The sequence below is a fragment of the Canis lupus genome, chromosome 6 (assembly GCF_003254725.2).
Source record: "Canis lupus dingo isolate Sandy chromosome 6, ASM325472v2, whole genome shotgun sequence".
In the NCBI taxonomy this organism is placed as follows: domain Eukaryota; kingdom Metazoa; phylum Chordata; class Mammalia; order Carnivora; family Canidae; genus Canis; species Canis lupus.
In genome coordinates, this window is record NC_064248.1 from 50,636,277 (window position 1) to 50,655,831 (window position 19,555).

The 19,555-nt window shown below is 37.9% G+C and overlaps 1 protein-coding gene across 1 annotated transcript in view; it reads left to right on the top strand.

Annotated features, from left to right (window-relative positions):
• Positions 1 to 19,555, top strand: part of PLPPR5 (phospholipid phosphatase related 5) — a 121,621-nt gene that overhangs the window by 33,635 nt on the left and 68,431 nt on the right. Inside the window, exons 2-3 of the mRNA XM_025417535.3 lie at positions 7,758 to 7,890; positions 11,225 to 11,475. Of these exons, the coding sequence (XP_025273320.1) occupies positions 7,758 to 7,890; positions 11,225 to 11,475 (384 nt within the window). The remainder of the gene's footprint in view (positions 1 to 7,757; positions 7,891 to 11,224; positions 11,476 to 19,555) is intronic.

Below are 19,555 nucleotides of genomic sequence, written 5' to 3' on the forward strand. Positions count from 1 at the left end.
CACTAAGAGACTATGTTTCAAGAAGTTAGCAATGCCTTACTTAGCGAAAGTGCTGGAATACATATAGACACTGAAGAAACCTTAATTTCTCTGTTATCATAACACAAAGTTAAAGAGATAGTACCCAGTGTAGCTTTTTACCCCTTGGTATAGCTTAGAACTTTCCTTAGCTAGCTTGAAATTGATGATGGGAAATGAGCTCTCTCTTTATATGTTCCTGTATAATAACCAAGAATACACCGTGTGTTTGATAGGAGCCTAAATCTAAGCCCAGTGCCTTCCTACGTTTTAAATTTTAAGTCTGTCTCGTGACCTTACCTTTATGGATAAATTTGCTTTTCAGATATTGTTTCACATATAGCTGAAGCGCATGAGACATGCCAAATACCATCACAACAATTGCATGACCTCTACTGCTGCATTACGTCTGAAATGGTTTTCTTGTACCAATTTCAAACCAATGATGCATGGATATCTTTGAATCATCACCAGTTGAAAGAGAGAGGAATTTCTAATTGGGTTTTTATAAATGAAAACATAAAGCTATTTGGAGTTTGGCATTTGATGAAAGTCTACGGTGATTTCATCTTCCTGAGAAAACTTACAGTATTTTGTCATTAAGGAATATAGATACTAGAGGGTCAGCCTCTGGGAACTGAGGCATGAGAGCAACATTATGTCCTTATAACAAACATTTAAACATTTATATTTGGGGATTTATGATTCACACTTGCATTTTTGTCTGTTGCTATTCATCTACAAAATGGGGCTTTTACTCACTGCCAAGCAGGACAATGGATAAGATATAGGATCACACACCAGTTCTAGCCTCAAAGATGGGATAGAGACATGGATGGGTCATTTAGAAAGGTCCTGCTTCATAAACAAGGTAGGGCTCAAGGGATTTTATAATGTCAACACTGAGTTCAATAAAGCATAATGGAGTCACTCAATCAGAGAATGGGGTATAATAGGAAACATGGGAAGATCTGTGGAATGTAAGGCTTCTGTCTACCAGACGGGTTGAGGTTCAGGAGCACAGCTCTTGCCTCCAAGCACAGAGACAGTCAGGTTGCAGTTAGGAGGGGACTGTGACTCAAGGAAGAGCACAGTTGCTCAGACACAACCCTGGCTGGGTGGGTAAAACAATGAGGGTCCTTTAGTACCAGCTCCTAAGCTCTTCGTGGGCATCATCACATTCCATATCAGATTTACAAGGACCATGAATAGACACCACCAACCTTCCACAGGGGTTGCTTAAGGGCTTCCGGTAGAACTAAGGATCAGGCCAGAGCTTTCTCCTTTATTGGCAGAGGAGGAGTGGGGGTGTGATGAGTTAGTGAGCCCAGATGAAGGGAACTGGAAGGCACATGCAAGAAATGAAGTGAGGGTCGACACCTGTGTACTTACTGTGCCAATTTATACTTTCTCTTCCAGTATGTCTTTTTTTTTTTTCTTTTCCTTTTCTGTCCCAGTGAATGAACTTTTTAGCAAGAATGAACTTTGCTAAGGTGGAAGAGCTATGAACAGCTGATCCATGGAATGCCAGTGGCGGATTCACCCCAGTGGGGCCACAGACATTCTTCCTTATGTTCTGCTCCCTTCTCACTCTGCTCTCCATAGACAGCTGGAAGCTGAGGCAGGCAGATGGAGGGGCCATGTTCCTTACCAGCCCGTGTTCCTTACCTCAGCTGTCTTTGGAAACAACTTTCATTTATTAGTTGATAGAAGAAAGAAAATTTTATCAAGGAAAACTATGAAGTGACAAGGCTTTTAGCATCCCTGTCTCTGAATTCCGTGCCCTCTACTTGTCATGTTTCCTCCTCTCCTACTCCCAGAAAAAGAAAGCAAACTAGTTACTCTCTTTATCCAAGAACTGCTTTGGGAATCTGATGAGAGTGGCAGCCAGTGACTCCAGATTAAGAACTCCTTCTTGATGATGGTGAGAAAATAACCAAACCACCAGGTGCTTCATTCCATATAAGAACTGAGAGTATGCAAGGACACCTGGGTGGCTCAGTGGTGGAGCATCTGCTCAACCTTTGCATCGGGGGCGTGATCCCGGGATCTGGGGTTGAGTCTCGCATCAGGCTCACTGTGGGGAGCCTACTTCTCCCTCTGCCTGTGTTTCTGCCTCTGTGTGTGTGTGTGTGTGTGTGTCTCATAAACAAATAAATCTTAAAAAAAAAGAACTGAGAGTATGCAGAGGAAACTGAAGAAATTTCATTGAAAATGGAATCTCAGAGAAATAACAGCAGAGTTAGAAAGGATGGCATAAAGCTCCTTTGGTGTTTATTGGAAGCTTGGCATTTTATATCAAAAGGATCAGGAAAGCATTTTTCTAAACTCTGTTCTTTTATGCCTAGAGACCTCAGGATTGTAGAGATCCTTGTGAGGTGCTCTCTGCCCCAATACTGTCCCCTTAAAACTGTAGAAATTGCTAGGAACATGGCAGAGCTCCAGGGTGTAACCTGGTTGTTGAGAAGTGAATAGAGGGCAGGAGGCTGAGAGGGGTGGGCTAGCTTAACCTAGAAAAGTTTGAGAAAAGCTTACAAGTTTCTAGGCAGAAGCTGTGGTAAAAATCCCTCTGAACCTGGATTCAGATTCTGGCTGTGCCAGTTACTGTGATTCAGGCACGTTTAACTTCTTTATTTCTCTCCGAATAGGTGCCCTTATCTATAAAATGGGCAGATTGAACTGGATTTCATTCACACGTACAGCCATTCATATTTATTGCCTATGACTATGCTTTCACGTAGATGTATAAAGGTAGACATCTTACAGTCCCTGCTTCAGAGAAGCTCTCAATTGAGTGGAAGAGACTGATATTGCTGATTATTATAGAATCATGTGAAAAGTACCATAATAAATGTACAAAATGCCACTGGAACATGGAGAAGGGATAGGTTGCACCAGGAACAGGCACAAAGAATAGGCAATATTTAAATTATGTCTCAAGCACAGAACTATGCCTTGCCTACCAAGCTATACTAAGTGATGGACCAAGTCTAAAATCCTGGATGTATGGAAAGGCCTGACATGTTGGCATGTTGGGGGGAATTTACATGTTTAGCTCTGGCTAGAACATGGCATGTGGAGGCTGTTGTAAGAGTTGGAGGAAGCTAAAAAAAAAAGAGAGAGAGAGAGTTGGAGGAAGCTGAAAAGGGTGATTTTAGGCTCAGCTATAAACAGTCTTTTATGATAATTCCTATTATCCCATTGTCTTTGAAGACACCCAGGAACATCATAAATAAGAAATTTGGATTGTACATATTTGTTTTTAATATATCAGTGTGGCAGTAGATGTCTTGATGGCCAGAGAAAAATGGTCAGATTTGAAATATAATGAAAATATAAAAGAAACAGGAGTTAGCAATTGCTGGAGAGAGGCAGATGAGGGGACAGAGGAGTCAGCATGGTGTAACATGGTGTGAGAGTTCAAGCTTTAGTGCCCAAATGGAGGATGGTGGGTTAACCGAGATGGTGACACGGAGGAGCAGGAGGCTTAGAGTGAGAGAGATGAATTTCGTTTTGGATGGGAAGGCTCTGAGGACTTCAATGTACAGATCTGAGCATGTTGAGATGTTATCACTTAATGAGGTGGTTGGAGACCTGCATCTGAAAGTTGGGGAAGAGAGAAATAGGATTCCTTAGAGTGGTAGGGATTGGAAATGCCTTTGGGAGAATAAAGTCCTCCAGGGAGACTTCTGACAGGGCAAGAGAGAAAGAACCAAAATAAAAGGCCCGGCACCATAGAATTTAGGTTTGTAATTCACAGATGAGAGCTTTTGCCTCCGAGGCAAACTCCATCTACTTTGGTTCTGTTTGGGTCATGTTGAGAGCTACCAGGAGGAGGGCCACCTCCACTCCTCTTCCAACATTACCTTCCTGGTGTGGTTTGTGTCTAAAACCTTTTCATCTATCTGATAACATCTATTTACCTTTTCTTTAAAAGTAATCAGGTTTTCTTTGATGCTGTGCTTTTTTTGAATTCTCCTAGAAGAAAGTACCAAATGTGATTAGATGTACAAGAGATTTATCAAGAGAAACATCTGTAGAAGATAAACATTTGAGGAGGGGTAGGCCAGAGAAGGCTGGGAGAGTATGGAGGTGTGACCCCTGTGAAAGAGAGGGGGAAGGAAGGGGAATGGGGTAGCAAGTACCTCAGACTACAGTGCAGTTTCAAGAAAGCCTTGGCCAGGCTGATTGGCAGTTTTCAAGTCAAAATTGCTAGTTGGAGGTATCCCACATCTCAGAGGAATAGGCTTTCCTGAGTACCCACACTATGCTTAGTTAGTCATTTACTAAATGGAGCCTACAGGAAGTGAGATCACAGTGGAACAGCAGCTGGGTCCATGAGCTGGAAAACCTCCCTGCAGCAGGAGAATCGGAGTGGCACGTTTTACTGATACCACAGATGCTTTCAGTGACTCAGTAACATTTTTTCCTAAATGTGCTTGCTACTGGCAGTTATTGTCCAATGAAGTGAAACTCAGCATCGAACCTTTATAAATTATTTTATCTGTGTCCACCCAACTAGATGATAAAGCTTTCTTAAAAGAGCAGTACCTAACATGGAACCCTTAACTCAGAAGGTATCTAAGTATTCATCATAATAAAAATGGTTTTATTTTTACTACGTGAATTTGCTGATAGTAAACAATGGGAGTTCTGACTTAGGAAGTTGGGATGGGTGGAGAGATTAAGAGAGAGTATGATTTGGATGAGGAGTTGCACAGGTATCACAGTGAGGAGGGCAGAACTAGAGCACGTGACATAGACACAGCCATGGGAGGAAAACAGACACTAGGGTCTAGGCCCTACATTTGATGAGATGAAGTCCCAGTAGCACACAGAATGCAGTATCCAGAGAACATGGTGGAAAGGGCTAGAGAAAGAACTAGCGTGGGGAGAGGTCCAGCAAGATGGGATAGATAAGAGTTGAAATAGACCTCACTGCAACTCCCCTTTTTTTGAGAACTAGGCTTTCCACCCACAGAGGCAGTTTTCGTACACCATGACTTACCTTCTTAACTGGTTAATTGGAGCAAAATAGACACCTGTCCCCAACTGAACCCCCTGGGAATTTGAAGTTGGGGTTTGGTAAATCTAATTAGTTGAACTTTCCCTCAACTGAGCTGACATTTTAAAACAGGGCTCTTGGAAACTTCTGGGGCACTCATGTATGCTAGGAAATAGGAGAACTGGCTTGCAGAAAGAGAAGAATGAATCAGTCATTCAGAGAATGAGCTGAGAAGAGAAGAGCTGAGAAGCAGTGTGACTCCAGAGATAGGGAGTGAGATGAGAGTAGTTGCTTGAACTTCTGAGGAATTTCCATTTCTGGACCTGATCCTGAGACCCATCCCTCCGAGTTCTGAGATAACCCTCCAACCCTAGAATAAGTTTCCAATTTTGCTTAATCCAGTGTGAGAGTTTCTTTTAGTAGCAGCCAAACAGTATTGATTGAGACAGCATTTTGGCAGATATGCTGAAGACACAAATAGGGAATTCAGAAACGTGCAATGTGCTGACATGCAGCCAGGCAAGAGGTTAGCATTAGGAAAACCAGGAAAACAGTAGCCCTGGGAAGAGGGGTCCCAACAAGGCAGGTCTGGTAGGATCCTGGTAACCAAACAAGTTATCAAGTCAGGGATGAGCACACAGGATCTGGTTTTAGGAAGAAACTAGGGTGTAAGGTAGAGCCTTCATCACAGGAACAAGGCAGAAAGAAGTTGGTTATCAGGAGTCCAGCAAAAGGTCAGCGGCTGACTGAGACCTCGGATCTAATGAGGATGGAATTCATGCATCCATTTAGTAAGAATTATTGGGTATCTGTTGTATTCTAAGGAATGTCATGTAGCATGTACTAACAGACCAAGTTGGGGGGTCAGTGTCCTAGGGAGTGGAGCCAATCTAGGAGTGGAGACCCACTGGTACCTGCTGTGGAGAAGAGAAGGCTGGGAGGCTAGAATTAGGCTGAGAGCCAGGCAGCTCATGATGTGGAGTAGGTGATAGATTCTTTGAATTTGGAACATTGTGGGGCAAAACAGACCTGGAAGTAGTTGAAACTGAAAATTCAGTAATTTCTTTCAAAGAGCAGAAGAGTGATTCAGAAAGGAGGAGAAGATGTCAAGCACACAGCTTATCTATTAGTTAGCTTCTTTTAGGGCCGTGGTGGCACCTGATGAGCCCGTAGAAAATATCTCTTGTGCCTCTTCAGGTCAGGTGAACTGTTTCACCACACACCTGCTCTACTTTATCAAAGTTAAAAATTTCAGGAGGATTTGGGAGGCTATAAACTATAAATTAGCCTTTCCTAATTCAATCCAGTCTTACCAGATAGGCAAGACTGGGTTTCTTTATTATAATTCAGCTCAACATCTTCTGGTTTAATCTTGAAACTTGAACTCCTTGGAAGAAGAGATATAGTAAGAAAAGAGGAAAAGTTAGAAAGAATAAAAATTAAGAAATGCTTTATAATCGGTTACCCATGTAGGAGTAGAACTAGGTTAAATGTTTCATCTCCTATAAACTCCTGTATCTCCCACTTGCAATTTTGAATATCCTATAATACAGATGTTGCCTTTCATCGAGACCCCAAAAGCATTTTTCCAGGCAATGTCCCTGTATAGTACGTTACTTAACCTAGACAAGACGTACTGAAAACTAACCTTAATAATGACAAATTAGGCAACATACCATTTGCTCCAGTTTCTTTTCTCTTAATCATATTTCTAGTGTTGTTGATCATAGTATTAAATAGAGTCAAAAGATCTGGGGGAGAGTCAGCAATTTCTGCTTGGCTTCTGACTGGTTTGATGGGGACCAAATTATTTAACCTCCCTAAGCCTTCATTTCCTTATTCATAAAATGGAATATTAACACATACTCTAATACCTTGCTGGATGATTTTAAAGGACATGAATGAAAACCACTGCAAATGGTATAAATACCAAGGGAAGATAGGCAGGTCCTTTAATAAATCAGCATAGTAGAGCAAAGAATCTGTACCAGAATCTAATTTTTCTCCTTATTGGCTCTGTGGCTTTGGGCAATTCATTTGAATTCCAAGTCTTGGTTTTTTCAATTGTAAAACAATATGGTATTTTCTGTTTCATTTTTTTATAAAGATTAAAATGACATATGTTATACTAAAGTATAAAGAATATATTAATGACTGTAATTTTTAATACTGTCATTAATACAGAATAAAATAATGAGATTTTGGCAAGGGGTAATCTCATAGCCAAACACATGTGAATTGATTTTGGTTTTTGTTATAAAAGTATTAATATAATTTGACTTTAGGATGTCTTTATCCAATCCTTTCAAGAATACTTTCATAGAAAATTTTCATCAGAAAATTCATTGATTTCTGTGGCACTGTCAAATTTAAGCAAGACATAATCCCTTAAAAATAAAACATGAAATTCAGTTACATACCAAAAATAAATGAGTGCATCCTTAAAGCAAAGATCCTTTGTAAATTTTTTTTAACTAAATCCATACAAAAATGGAATGGTCCGTTTGGATTCATAATTTATCAGCTTAATACTCCCTTGAATTGAGAGAAATATGGGTTGTACACATAGAGATAAGGTTCTAATAAAAGGGTTTAGTTAAGTAAATATGATTCAGTTTTATATTGAGATTGTTATCACTCAGAGGAGTTACTTTTTTGCATTTTTTCTATAAAATTATTCTTCATTTACACTGCTTAAATTCTAATGTTCTTTAACCTTTTATTTCCTTGCAAGATAATAGTTGGAGAAACTGCTGTGTTTTGCCTACAACTGGCCACACGGGATTTTGAAAACCAGGAGAAAACTATTTTAACTGGAGATTGTTGCTATATAAATCCACTGGTGCGGCGAACTGTACGATTTCTGGGTATGTGTTCACTGAATTATTTTTATTGTTGCTGCAATCATATTTATGTGTAAGCTAACCCCTAAAATGATCAGCATTTTAATCCTATGCAAATACTGGATTATATTTTATATGAAATGTTTTAGTTTGGCTTTAAAAATAACATTGCAAAAAATAAAAAAAATAAAAAAATAACATTGCATACTACGTTCATGTGGCTACACCTCAGGTATCATTTCCATATTACTTTAAGAAAAAAAATAACACTACACTTGGATGTTTAATATTCATTAAGAAACTAAAAATTATATAATTAAAAGAAATTATTTACTGTGTTTATGAAATTTCAGAAACAATGGTTGGGGAGAAATGATAATCTAGTTAGACTGTTCAGTGTCATGAAAAACAAGAAAGATAGCTTGGCAAAGAAAAGGTATGTTGTATTCGTTAACTGCCAGATGTAGCACTACCTCTGAGCTTTTTTTTTTAATGTGAACAAAAACATATTAGTGATTTTATTAGAGGAAAAGATTTACTATTACATATTGTACACCTGAAACTAACATAACATTGTATGTTAAATATACTGGAATTAAATTTTAAAAAATAAAATTAAAACAAATTTTAGAAAAAGATTAACTGACTTTAATCTTCAGTCTGAAATTCTAGCTCTAATACATATAAGCATTGATGAATTAATGCAAATCATTTCAATTCAATAGAAATTTGGCCAAGACAATTTTTTTAACTGACACAATAAAGTTTAATATAAATTATCATTTCCTGTATTTATCAGATAAAAGTATGTCTTTATATACTAATAAAATTTAAGATAAATTTTGACTTGTGTTTAGATTAAGGTACTGTATCCTTCAATATATATTTCATATCAATGGGATCAAGATGAAGACTTTGGAGATATTATGCTCAGATCACCTAATCTATATATAAACCCACTTAAAGATTAATCAGATGTCATCATACCTTTGAATCTCTCTAAAGACAAAAGGTCTTCTTATCTCGGACTGTTCTTTCTATTGCCATCAAGTTATACATCTCCAAAGCCCTCATTTATACTGTTGAAGTAATAACTTTTATATGAAACTTTAAAAAGCTATTTTTTTCACATGCATCAATACTCCGTAATCTTTGCATGAGTCTTTTAATAAAAAAATAAGCAATAATATACTCATAACTAAAAATGATGAAATTGACACTTTCCAAAAATACTGTTAAAGCAAATTTTATTAAGCCTACTTAAGTAGGTATGTTTTGCATTTGCACATGTATTTCTAAAGAATTATGGCACAAAATAAAGCATACTTTAAATCTCCGTATGTTTCTTATTATGTGATTTTATAAAATATTTAGGAGTGCTTGATTTGTTTCTTTTCGCTTGTTCATAATGATCTGGGTATTTCTAGTTGTTTAAAATGGGAAGTTTATAAGCAAAACATTACTGCATAATAGGGCATCATTCTTTGTAGGGAGTTTATCCTGGTGGTCAGCACTGTGGATACACTCATGGGATCTCACTTTAATAAGTATCTTTGTAGTACAATATTGGCCTTGGGCCTAATGCAATGAATATTTTAATTTAAAAGCACATTTGGGAACTTTGCAAGTATCAAGAGATATTTCCGTATCCTTATCAAATATTTCTCTCTATTTTACACAGGAAACCTTATTACAGCAGATAAAAAGAAGGGTTTGGTTAAATAAGATGAGTACATCTTAGCCTAAATTTCAAGGGAGTAGAGATGAAGACTTGCCATTTAGGTTCCTGTGCTGGGGCATGATGATTGGAAGGAGAGGTTACGTACAAGAGCATTTTATTGAGCTCCATTCTCTTTCATTTCTCTGCCTCTCCTAAGTTTCTACTTTTGATAGCATTACTTGTATGACTCATGACATGCTGGGAAGATGTAAAGAAAGAGCTTTTATTATTTTCTTTTAACATTTTTAGATAAAGAACTAAGGTTTTTGTTTCACGACCATTTGCATACACAGTTTTGCTATGTGCAGATTTATGTGCATCAGCCTTTTATAATCTTATACTTCAAAAATTAAAAGGATAGCCATGCTTCTGATGCTGGAAAATTATTTGATCCTGCACAACAAAATTATTTGTTTCCTGCATAATAGCCAATAATTAAGTATAAAGGTCTAGCAAATAAGCAATCCAGAAATCTATGACTAAAAGATAAGTGTCTGATTATTCTAATAGAACCATATGACTGTTTAATGAAGAAACTGTTTGGAAAGTATTCTGTCTCTAATCATTTATAATGTAAAAATACCTGATTTGAATATTATTTCCCTAAATTAAAAATAATAGTTTTTTCACATTGGTACCATATCCTCAAAGGTTGTATCTGTCAGTTTAGTTGAAAATGATACTAAGGAATTTATTTTGCCTACTCTACCTAAAGAGAAAGACAAATTTTGATTCTAATGACCAGTGATATTGAATTTAGAAAGAAATTTTTAAAACTTGAGTAAATTGTCACATTCCTTTCAAGGGACAAAAAAAATCTCTGTATACCTAATTTTCTACCTTCCGATTACCAAAACAAATAAATGTCAATGCTATAAAGATAATTGACAAATTATCATTTTGATTGCATTATTATTTATGAAATTGCCCCAAATTTGATAAATTAAAATACAAATATAAAATATAAGGTGGGACTAAGTTACTAGCTGTTATGTGACTTTTTAAAATATATTTGTAAAAGCAGGTTAAAAATTAATCTGAACCATTCTTCTTAAGATTTTCCGTGATATTTAAATGAAAGCTAATGGCATTGGATTTTACTGCTAATTGGCACCTCCAACAGAGTTAACATCAGTCTGGATGGGTTTAAGAGGCATAATCAAAGGGAGACAACTGCTTGGCTTTATGTTTGTAAGATGCAAAATATTTTCAAAATAGGGAAAATACAGATTGCCAACATTAGTACAAGGTGAGAGACGGAGCCCTCGCCAAAGAAGCATGTCTCCTTGTTAAAAACCACATTACCCAACTCTAGTCTTCTTCTTTATCTTATGTCTTACAAACCTGCCATGCATAAAATTGTAGCCAGTGGTAGACAGCGCGATATGTTAAATGATTTAACACTCTCATCACTCCAGAAAGCAAAGAGCTGGAAAGAAGTGAAATGGAAGGAACCATATGTATGTACGTATATGTATGAATGTATGAATTATTTTGTAGTTTCCAAAATGTTGCCATGTTGGCTTATTATAGACTGAAATACAAAAACAAACAAACAAAAAACAAAAACAAACAAACAAAAAAAAACCAGAAAAACAAAAAAAAAACAGAGTTACAATGGTTTGTTTTCTTCCTCAGGTATTTATACATTTGGGCTATTTGCTACAGATATCTTTGTAAATGCGGGGCAAGTGGTTACAGGGAATCTGGCTCCACATTTTCTTGCCCTGTGTAAGCCCAACTATACAGCACTCGGATGTCAGCAGTATACACAATTCATCAGTGGGGAGGAGGCCTGCACGGGCAACCCAGATCTCATCATGAGGGCAAGGAAAACGTTTCCATCCAAAGAAGCGGCTCTCAGCGTCTATGCAGCTATGTATCTGACGGTAAGCAAGGATTATTAACCAGTTTTAGTCTATCTTTCTGTTAATTCTTCCAGTGAGGAAATTATTTTTTCTGCCATAATGGAAGTCACATTAACAGCTTTCTGTAGGCCACTTAATTTATTTTTAATAATAGCTGTTTGTACTGCGGATAAAATTAAGTCAGTTGACTCTCATGAGATTATGTGTGGGTAGTTGGTTGTATTAAAAAATACAGCCATTAGCATTTCTATTTGAGAATATGTTTATCTTTATGTTAAATAGGGCTTAATGGAAACAAATTTGTCCCGTAGCAGTCCCCATAATCTTGTAATAACCCAATTAAGAAAACTATCCTGGCCTCTTAGCTGCCTACTCAAGCTCTAATATTTTTCTGGTGGAGGCGGGGAAAAGAGAACTCTTTTTAAGAAAGATTTTAGTTTGGTTATTCGTAACTATGTCATCATAATGTCTCAACTAGTTTTAATATTTTCTCCGAGAACTAGCCAAAATGTCCTTATAAATTATGTTTTTCCCTTTTATTCTTGAGTCTTTGCCATCATTTCAGAGGTGAGAGCTAGGCTTCTACTGCAGCTGTCCCGGACCTCTAGGTGGAAGTAAATGGTCATGGTTGAGCACTTTACTGGATTTGCAGGAGTAGAAAGAAGGGCAGCCTTGACAGGCAGTTCTTGGCCCCAGAATCCTGCCATCAGCCCTCCCTTCTATTACCAGGATCTGCCTGTAACTATGGAGCTGGACTCCAAAAGTGTGCTCTGTAGGCTTTGCCATGGCTACAGTAAGAAGTTCAGAGAATTTAAAAGACTTTTGGGGTTCTCCATTCCAGCAATGCCAATAGCTATTTTCTTCTGTTTTCAGCTCACTGACTGAGATCTCAGGACCTAAATGCAACCAAATTTGGTCATTACTGATGACTTAAAAAATTAATTCTACCCACAAGGAGTTTTTTGATTATGGAAATATTTCTGATATTCTTGATGCAATCATGCCGGCTTATCTCTAAAAAGCAGAGAGAATCCACAGTAACACCCTATGACACCTCTCCTTGAGATTGGAAATAAACTTACTAAATAAGCAACAATTTAGGGGGAAAAATACAGCACTGTACATACCACTCACAATGGCAGGATAATTTCGGAAGCCATAAGCATATGCATTTTAACATTTCTGAAGTTTTCTAGCTGAGGCAATTCTATCCCTCGCAGCCCAGACTTTTAAAAATCCCATCAAAAAAGGCTTTCTGGAGTTAAAAATCGAATCTCATCCTATCCATTTTCTCTTCCACAGTCTTCTGACGTCTGCTGCACCTCCCTGAGTCCCCTCTCAGTGTGCTCCCAACTCTGCTCCTCCCATTTCTCCTGATTTCTTTATCCCATCAGCTTTGCTTTCTGCTTTCCATTCTAATGTAATTCCAACTTGATATGAAATCTGTTTATCCACGCACATTCTTTCTATTCATTATATTGCTTGACTGCATGTCCCACCTCTCTTAAAATATGAAGCATTCAGCCTTAAAATGAAGATTTTAAAACTTGAGTGAATCAGAAGTCACAAAATACTTTTCATTCACTGTCATCACATCTAAATCTGACATTGTTATTTGTATCCGAGTATGAATTGCAAATGTCTGCATATACATATGTGATCAAGCCAATGACTTGAGACCAATTCCAGAATACTCTCTGAGCCCAAATCCCATTACATGTTTATTTTAGCACTAATAGATGATAGATTTTGCTGGCAAACCAGGGTTTGCCAGTGGTGGTGAATGTGCTAGTATTATAAATACTTGATATTTTTGTCCTGCCAAAATCGTGTTTTCAAAGGCATTGCTTTGGGAGAAGGTATTATCCTTTGAAGTCCCGGAGAAATCTTCATATCTTGTCTTGCCTCTCGTCAGCTGCATGTGTTTTAGCCACTTCTTATATATATAATTATATGATAATTTATGTAGTAATTTATGTAGTAATTGATTATTTGTACTGATTTATTGAATCCTCATAAAAACTTCTTGATGTAGTATTATGATGCCCATTTCACAGGTGAGGACACTCAGAAAGCGAAGCAGCCTGTTCCAAATCCATAGAATCACCCATTTTCCTGGCTACAATGATTCCAAATATTCCAGAAAAGGACTATTAAATTATATTAGCTCCAATATGTGCATGGTCAGCTGAATTTCCTCCTGCTGCCACATAACCTAAGTAACTTTTATGCGTAAAGGTTACGGCCAAAGGTTCAGATGGTAGATATGTTTAGAGAAAAAAACATTTAATAACACTCCAGCACTCGGAAATCTTCTATCACTAAACAGTGGTTTGGACTAAAAGTCAGGATTCCTACTTGTAATTACATTGCAGAGTACCTCTGTCTTTTTAACAATAGATTCTGTTCTCTGCTAACTGCTTTTCTCTCTTCCCTACCATCCCTTTATGAGTGTGTGAGTGTGGGTGGCTGCTATGGCAACTCTGAATATAACTCCTGCTGCAAATGTAGGCATTACAGTCAGGTTTTACTGTTATATTTGAACCCTTATACATATATATTTCTTCCCAGCTTCACTAGAGACACCTTGGGAAAACTTTATAATAGAAATGTTGGGGTGTTTCAACACCCCATCTCATGAAATACTTGCCAGAATTTTGATGAGTAGGTAAATAGGAAAACAGCTGTATATTCAGTATTTTCTGTGGAAACAGGCTTATTGCTGTATTTAGGTAGAGATAAATTTGTTTAATGTTGTAGAGGTGTTATAAACATACGTAAATACATAAAATAAATAAGCTCTATTATGAAGTCTTTGAATAAGAACTGAGGCATATTTTTCTGATGTTTCTCTTTGTGGATTAGTCAATAAAATTAAGGAACTTGAAGTCTCCCTTAGCATTTGACTTTAATTAAGGCTTTGGGGATAATTTGATAACAGAGTTGTTCTCTTTTGCTTTACTGAGAACTTTCAGGGGGAAAAAATATATATCTCTATGCCTATTTTTGCAAATGTTGTTGGATTCCCAGGAAAAAAATTCTGAAGGTTATTTAACCCTCAACCATTAAATTTATAATTCAGTGTTAAGTCACGTTAGAATAATACTTAAATTTAGCTTTGTGTTATTCATTTCATATAAAACGAGAAGTTTTTCTAATTAAAGTCAAATGAACTTCAAAGTTGAGAATGAGAAATAATGTTTGGTGACTTTCCAGTGAAACAGAAAGACCTAAAATAATCTCTTTAGGTTACTTCCAATTCTGGCCTTATGTTGATTTTTCTGAAAATCTTTAGAAAAAGAAAGAAAGAAGAAAGAAAGAAAAAAGAAAGAAAGAGAAAGAGTCAGCTATGCTTGTTGGCCTTTTTCCATTATCTTTTGCTGTAAACAAACCATCCTAACCCTCAAAACAAGAATTTGCTATCCTCAGGATTCTGTGAAGGTGATCTGTGGTTTTACTGGTAGTCAAACCTTGCTTCTCTCATGGGTTGTGTTTAGCTGGTGGGGGGAGGGAGGCGCTGGGACAGCTCAGTAGCCAGGCCTTGCTCCTTCTCAAGAGATTTTCCCTGAGAGACTCTGAGAGCAACCCCTCCTTTATTTTTATTTTTTTAAGATTTTATTTATTTATTCATGAGAGACAGAGAGAGAGAGAGAGGCAGAGACATAGGCAGAGGGAGAAGCAGGCTCCATGCAGGGAGCCCGACATGGGACTCAATCCCAGGACCGTGGGATCACTCCCTGAGCTGAAGGCAGATGCTTAACCGCTTAACCGCTGAGCCACCCAGGCATCCCCAGCCCCTCCTTTAGTAGCATTTTCCCTAGTCTATATAGGGCAATGCACAGGTCCTCATTCTGGGGTACAGGAATTTGGGGAACACATGGCAGCTTGCCTGCAGCATTTAATGTCATGAGACTGGACAGGGATTGTGTTTGGTGGAGAACCATCGGGGTGGGTAAAAAGAAAAGCTCTGGGTTACCTTCAATATATTTGTCTTGAATGACTGATGAGATCTGGCTGCCATCAGAAAGCCATTCCTCTAAATCTTCCCTGCTCAGAAGCAATTTAATGCTGAAATGTATAAGATCCCTGTGCTCTAGATTTCAAATGAGCAAATTTGTGTCTGGTAGATAATCTATCAAACAGTATTTATTGAGCACCCACTTATACTGTGACTGCTCTGCTATTACCGCGACTACTGCTGCTGTGACCACTATTATTAGTCGATTGACATTTGTCCTGTCAGCCTTCAGCTAAGTGTCATAGGGAGCAGGGAGGTTACTAAAGACATCTGCAAAGTACCCATTGAGTTCCAATGTTTTCATTACCAAGGGACCCCTTTTATAATTTACCGTCTTCTTGTCCCACATTCCTCCATGAACTTTGTATTTCTAAATCTTCTATCTAATATAATGCTTTCCAATCCCAACTTAGGCCCAGATATTGAACAGTGGCCCATAATAATAAAAGTAGAATTATGTTGTGTTGAAATTGTACACATACAGTTATTAAAATTGCACACATACAACTATTAAATAACAAGCGTAAATGACTAAAGACACATGTATACTCTGCATCTTTACCATAGTTTTCCCTGGCTTCTGTAAGTGAGACTTATGATTAGGTATTCTGTGATTGACTCATGGCTTTATAATGGTGTCTGGTTCTCCAGGCACATCCCAGAAATTCCTGCGTCTTCCACAATGCATCAGAACCACGAAGCAGCGTGAGATCAGCAGTGTTGCCAAATGACTTAATATAGTTCCGGCCAAAGTAAAGAGTACTGACATTTTAGTTAGTGCATGTGGGCTTATTGTGGGTAAATACACTATTCTATTAAGCTCTTTGAAATATTGAAAAATATGTCATAGAATTCCATTAATATGTCATATAATTCCATTAATATTCCATTAATATTCCATTAATATGTTTGTCCTTATGTGTTAACAAATTCCAGGTTGGGGATTCCTGGCAACATTTGTACATCCTATTTAGGAAAACAGAATTTACTCTCATAGGACAATACAAGGTATAGTCAGGGCTCCATTATGACTTTTGTCGGCCGTAGGCACTTAACTTGTGCTCTCAGGGCCTCTTCTGCCTTTGAAACAAAAATGTATACTTTTACAACCTCATTGCCATAGAAACAAATTTATAAATAACATGATAAACATTTTTTAACCTAAATTTTCACTTTTCCTTCTGTTTTGAAAAAGAAATTAAGACAGTTTTATTGGTCCCTAAAAGTATCATGGGCCCTAGGTACCATGCCTACTAGATACGTTTTCCCTGAAGATAGTGAATAATAAAGTTCTAGTTGGAGTATGATTGTCAGTATATCTAGTTCTGACAGTGAGAGCCACTCAGTGTCCAAGAGGGAAGAGATCACTATTGCCAAGCACTATGAGAGAGTGCTTCAGAAGTAAGTGGTACTTGGGCTGGGTTTTGAAGATGAATACGATTTGAATAGGGAAAGAAGAGGCATTCCAGGTAAGAGGACAGTGTGAGCAGGAGACTGCAGATACAATTAGGAAAAAGTGAGGGGGAACCTCAGATGGGGAATATATGGGGGATTTAAGGATTAGCAAGGATAAATAAATCAGAAACACATGGTAAACCAACCTGAGGCTTCACATTTGGGTTAACAAGTAATGCGGAGTTGAAAAATTACATTACAGTAGTGCTTCAGAATTATTTTATTTAATTCAATTCCATAAATATATATGGAATACTAGAATGCATCCAGCCTGTACATGCTGATATAACCTCCTTATTTAAAATGGTCTGATAAAGTGTAAAAAGGGAACTAGAAAGGAAAGAAACTAAAAGTAAAGGGAATATTTTAAGGAGATTGTCAAGGAATCTCAGACATGAAATAAGGATTTGGATTTAGCTGGTTCTCTTAAGAGTGAGAGCCCTGGGGTTGATGAGACCAGAGTCAGATGAAATGAAGTGAAATGAAATGAAATTCCTAGTTTCTGAGAAACGGAATAAGCTTGGACTCTGTGAACTGTCAAGACCCTGAGCAATGGCAAGGGGAGTGTAGATTTGAGCAGCTGGGAATCCCTAAGCATTTTCTCTTAGAACAAAGGAAAAAGAAAGTCTGATCTAGACCAAGATCTCAGTGCTCCAGTGTGCACTGTGTGTGGGGTTTGCACACCATCATCAGCTTCCTTCGATGCTATGGCTAAACTTAGCCAAATCCCTGGGCATCCTGCTCCTGTATCTCAACCCTCTGTCCCCCAGCTTCCATTTATTGGAAAGTAAGCCTCCCAGCCTCCTACTAAGTAGTTTATAGAACTTAATCTTCACAGTGGCTGGAATGAAAGTATGGCCATCTTCATGTTACAGGGAACAAAACTGAAGATACAAGAGGCTAATTAACTTGCCCAAGGTTGTATCGCTAATATTCATTGGAACCAGAAATAGGACACAGGCCAGTGTCACTCCAAAGCCAGCATTTGGTCTCTTATATTGCACTGCTTCCTGGTATGTGCCCAGTGAAAAGGAGGCAGCCACATGCCCTGTGATCTTCAGAGTGCAGTGCCTCACACACAGTAGGTGAAGAAAACTACTCCTACTGTGTTGATTGATTTAATTGAATTGATTGATTTTAATTGAATGTTGCACAGTATAAATTAGGAAGGTTGTTGAAAAACTGTATACTCCATAAATTCCTATCTCATGTCTTATTTTCCAGGCAGCCAAATAGCTCAAACACACAAAGTAATATAAATGGTCATGATGATTGGATTTTAATTGTGCTTTTGATTTTAAGTAAGTGAATATTTTATTTTTATGATCCTTAACTTGTAATATCTTATGTTCTGCACATCATTTGAGATGTTGAAGAACTTTAATTGCTTTTAAAATGACGACTTCTAAGTTACCTTTTACTTCTTTACAACATACAGTAATTGGATACATAATAATCTAACTGGCATTGGTAGTGCTTAATGCTCATTAGAGCTCCATGGTAGGCGCTATCACTTTGACCAGGTCCAACAGAACCCAGATTGCAATGGGCAGCTCTGAATGTGTGGTCATTTGATATCCCAGAATCAAACATTCCATTTATTCCATGCCCAATAACATGCTCAAGTCTATTTTTCAAAAGATGCATTAAGCTCTGCTGTAGAAGTAATGGACTTGCTCCTGAATTCCAAGAGCCACACTGAATTTCACAGTAGGGCTGGTCATGAGCTCCAGACTGTATGCTTTCCACTGCTGACATCTCAAGAACCATAGGGTCTCCTGGATCTTGTGGCCTAAGTAGCAGGGCTGCTTACCCCACAGGATCTTTTCTGTTCCAGGCCCCACTTAAAGCTGGCAGCTTTTCATGTCACTTGGCATATAGGCCAGAGCAGTATTCATAGGTGTGGGATGTGTGTCCCCAAGAACACAGTGATCTAAAGGTGCTGTGCTTTCTTTATGGTGGGGGTACAAGATACAATAATTTGTCTTTTACTTTGGATGGGATATGTAATATGTCCCTGGTCAATGGATCCCTAAAAACTTTACTGATGTTCCAGGCCTTGAATCTTATAGGGTTTATCTCCCAAGATCTGGAGTGCATGTGTCTTACGAAGGCCTCCAGTGTGCTGACCATCTTTTATTTATTTTGCTTAAAGTTTAGCATGTCATCTTTGATGCAGAGGATCAATATGATGGTCATGTCAGACTATGATATGGCAAAGTGCAGGAGGGTTAATATCACATTGACATAAACGGTGATGTAAAATTTGCCTATTCCATGTGAATGCGAACTCTTTCTCATCCTCTTTTTTGAACAAGATAAGAAAAAAATGCATTTGACAAATCAGTGGTTACTACTACTTGGTTGAAGATTCAGTAGTCTACAGTCATTCTCCAGGATCTGTCCAGACTGTTGCATTAAATGGAGATAAGATAAGAACCACCACTCCTGTATTCTTGAGATCCTAAGTGGTGGACAAATCTTTACCATTCCCCATCCCTCAATGCAGTATTGCTTTTGATTTACTATCTTGGCAGGAGTGGGCGGGTATAGTTTCATAAGCTTCCCACTGAATTTCCCCAATATTCCACCTGCCAAGGGGAACACATCCACCTGGATGTGTTCACA